The sequence below is a fragment of the Propithecus coquereli genome, unplaced genomic scaffold (genome assembly GCF_000956105.1).
Source record: "Propithecus coquereli isolate 6110/MARCELLA unplaced genomic scaffold, Pcoq_1.0 Scaffold585, whole genome shotgun sequence".
In the NCBI taxonomy this organism is placed as follows: domain Eukaryota; kingdom Metazoa; phylum Chordata; class Mammalia; order Primates; family Indriidae; genus Propithecus; species Propithecus coquereli.
The window spans coordinates 470,013-473,232 of NW_012151785.1; the positions used below are offsets into that span (position 1 = coordinate 470,013).

At 35.9% G+C, this 3,220-nt stretch overlaps 1 protein-coding gene across 1 annotated transcript in view; it reads right to left on the reverse strand.

Annotated features, from left to right (window-relative positions):
* Nucleotides 1–3,220, reverse strand: part of LOC105821645 (WASH complex subunit FAM21-like) — a 69,673-nt gene that overhangs the window by 54,116 nt on the left and 12,337 nt on the right. The window contains exon 5 of the mRNA XM_012658397.1: nucleotides 1,230–1,292. Coding sequence (XP_012513851.1) covers nucleotides 1,230–1,292 — 63 coding nt within the window. The remainder of the gene's footprint in view (nucleotides 1–1,229; nucleotides 1,293–3,220) is intronic.

Sequence of the window (3,220 nt, forward strand, 5' to 3'; positions counted from 1 at the left end):
AGAAAACACTCGTGCCAGAGATGTCATTTTCCAATTACAGTAAAACAAAAACAAAAAACTGGATGATTACAATTGCAATATTTTATCAATTTGTTTCCTACCAAAAGAAGGTCAGTTTCATCTCTAGTCTATTCTATCACACTAGAACAATGCTTCCCCATAAAAAAAAAAAAAAATCCATTCATATCACCAACCTACTGAAAATTTCCCGCAGGTGTCTACTTCCTACAACAGCAGCTCTCAGTGACAGTCCCCTGATACACAACTGTGCCATCAGTTGTGAGAAATACTTAAAAATACGTAGTGTCATATTCTATCCACCTCATGAATATTCTAGAAGTTGTTACATAATTACAGAAGGAACCAAACCATACAGCATTGCTCTGAGGACCAACTATCTTTTTCTACTTAGGTATGCATGCTTCTGAGTTAAATACTTACTACTGTACTGAGCCTGTGAAAACATGTTTGTGAAATAAATACATAGTGGCTTTTAAAAAATAGTTCACTAAGTATCTATCATTTTCAAACTGAACCCTGAACTGGTATAGCCAGATACTACTGCACTTCAATGGCCAGCAAATCCTTGAGTACTACTAAAAATTAAATTTATTTTTGTTTTAATGCTGGGAATAGGCAGAACTGTAGCTGCTTTCTAATATCCTTTCCTAGTCTAAGAGCTGCATCTGTTACAGATAATATTTACTGATAAAGTACCAATCTTTTCAAGTGATTTATATTATCTGAATAAATCAGAGCTGATTCAAAGCTACTCCTATAGTAAATGTATCCATATCCCACTGTGCTTTCCGGAGCAGGAGAAGAAGGGGAGACTCTCTGCCAGAGTGCTGAAAAGCGTCTAACCCAGAATTCAGGCTACAGTGGGAGATGGGACAAGGCTAATGTATTTGTAACAAGTGAAGCCACAGAAAAAAACGACCTGTGTCGTCTGCAAAATCTACAATATTTACCATCTGGCCCTTTACAGAAAAAGTCTGCTAACCTCTGTTCTATCCTTATGCCATAATTCAGGAAATTAATCTATATATTACTTAATACGCTACATTTCAGAAACAAATGCAACCGTTCAGCCTCCGGGCTGCTGTAGGAGCAGTTTCCCCTCTTCCCCCAGTGCCCTGTCCAGTAGCCCCCTCCAGCCAGAAGACAGCCCTCCAGCACGTTTCTTCTTAGAGCTGAGAACTCAGTGGAGAGTGACTCAAGGCAGGTACCTGTTCTGTTCTTTCTGCCTCAGCCTTGGGTACTGGCTCCTCCACTTCTTCATCATACACACGCTGAATGGGGAAGCAAATTCATTTTCAGAAGGTCAAAACGTCATTTGAAATAAATCACAATGTAACAACTCAATATTCAGTTAAAAAAAGATAAATATGAGGAAGGAAATGGTTATTCAAATGGCTGAGGCCACTACCAGTGGGTCATGGACAAATAGCAAAGAACAACAGCGAATTCACCAAAAATTAGTAATAAAAAGATACAAATGACTAGGAAACATGAAATAACTTCAACCCCATTGTTGACCAGAGAGTTGCAAAAACAGTAAGATACCAGTTTTCACACCTTTTCATTTAACCTAATACATAATGGTGATGGGCAATGATACAGGTATTCTCACCTAAGGCTACCGAGAATGTCAACTGGTGTAACTTATCAACCAGCTAACAAGAGCATTAACATTTGGAGCAATGGAAATGGTAAAGGTAAAATACATTTTCATTTTGTTGCTTGAAATAATCGATAAATTATTATTATTCCATTTACATGAAAGCAGATAGGCAAAATCTCCAACTGATTTGCAAGGCCAGGCTTTTAACTGACCCTTACAGCACTGACAGGCAGGATTCTCTTAGCTAGAATAAATCCGTCACTTTGCCAACTCATTGTGACTTCCTTGTTTTTCCAAACTTTTTTTTTAAACTACTGAAGTATAACACACTTGTTATAAAAAGTCAGTATAAATGAGTTGATTAAAATGTTCTGGAATTAGACAGTGCCCACAGTTATAAAACTTTATGAATACACCAAAAACCACTGAACTATACACTTTTTAAAAGACTGAGTTTCGTGGTATGTGAATTCTATGTCAATTTTTAAAATTTTAAGTCAATATAAAGACATATGTAAAAGAGATATATTTAAAAACAGTTCCCTCTCTACCCACAACTTAATCCTTGGAATAACCAATTTAAGCCTGGTGTGCTCCCTTTACACAAATACATAAAGACGTGCACATACTACGTTCTCCTTCCCTTGTTTTTAAAACAAAAATGCACTCATACTAAACACATTTCTCTGTCCCACTTTCTCACTTAATGTTCTCATAAACCACTTTTTAGGTCAATACATACAGACTTGACTCAATCTTTTTAATAACTGCCTATATCCTATGGTATAAACTATAATTAATTTGACAGTTCCTGTTGGGTGAATATTAAGATTTCCAGTTTTTGCTATTGTAAATAAAGCTGCTCCAAACATACGTTCTTAGGCTCTGGTCCTTTTATTTCCACAGGCTTTCCAAAAGCAGGATGGCCCCATCAAGGATAAAACTGTTCCTTAATCTTAGTAGCTATTTCCAGATTCTTAAGCACAAACGTGTTACAGTTCACTGTCACCAGCGGTGCACTCAATGCCCATGTTCCAAACCTTTGTCAGCAATGGATGTGTCCACCTTTTAAAAAATATCTGCCAACCTGATCAATGTTGTTTTTAAATGTTTATCCTCTGATACAAAAATTTTACACTTCTTAAATTTAGGTCCAAGAAAAATAATCATAAATGCAAACCACAGCATGTACATGGTATCATGATTTACAGCCGAAAGTCACAAACACCAAATTTATAATTCTAATTCTAATCGAATGCTAATAATAGTAAGATAATCCTCAAATTCACACAGGAAAGTAAAAAGTCAAAGATTAATAACCATTACAATTCTGAATAGAAGTTATGAGGACTTGCCCCAGTAAGACTTATTAGAAAGATGTGGTATTTAAGATTACGAAACTGTAGACAGTAAAGAAACGTAACAAATAGCAGAAGCCCAAACAGACCCACAATTATATGGAAGCCTGATTTTATTTTCACATGATCACACACATTCAAGACAAAAATCAATGAGGCAAAGAACAACTACACAATAAGGTTATCTAAATGGAGGAGGCGAATGAAATCCCTCTCTATGTAAAAATAATAATTAAAA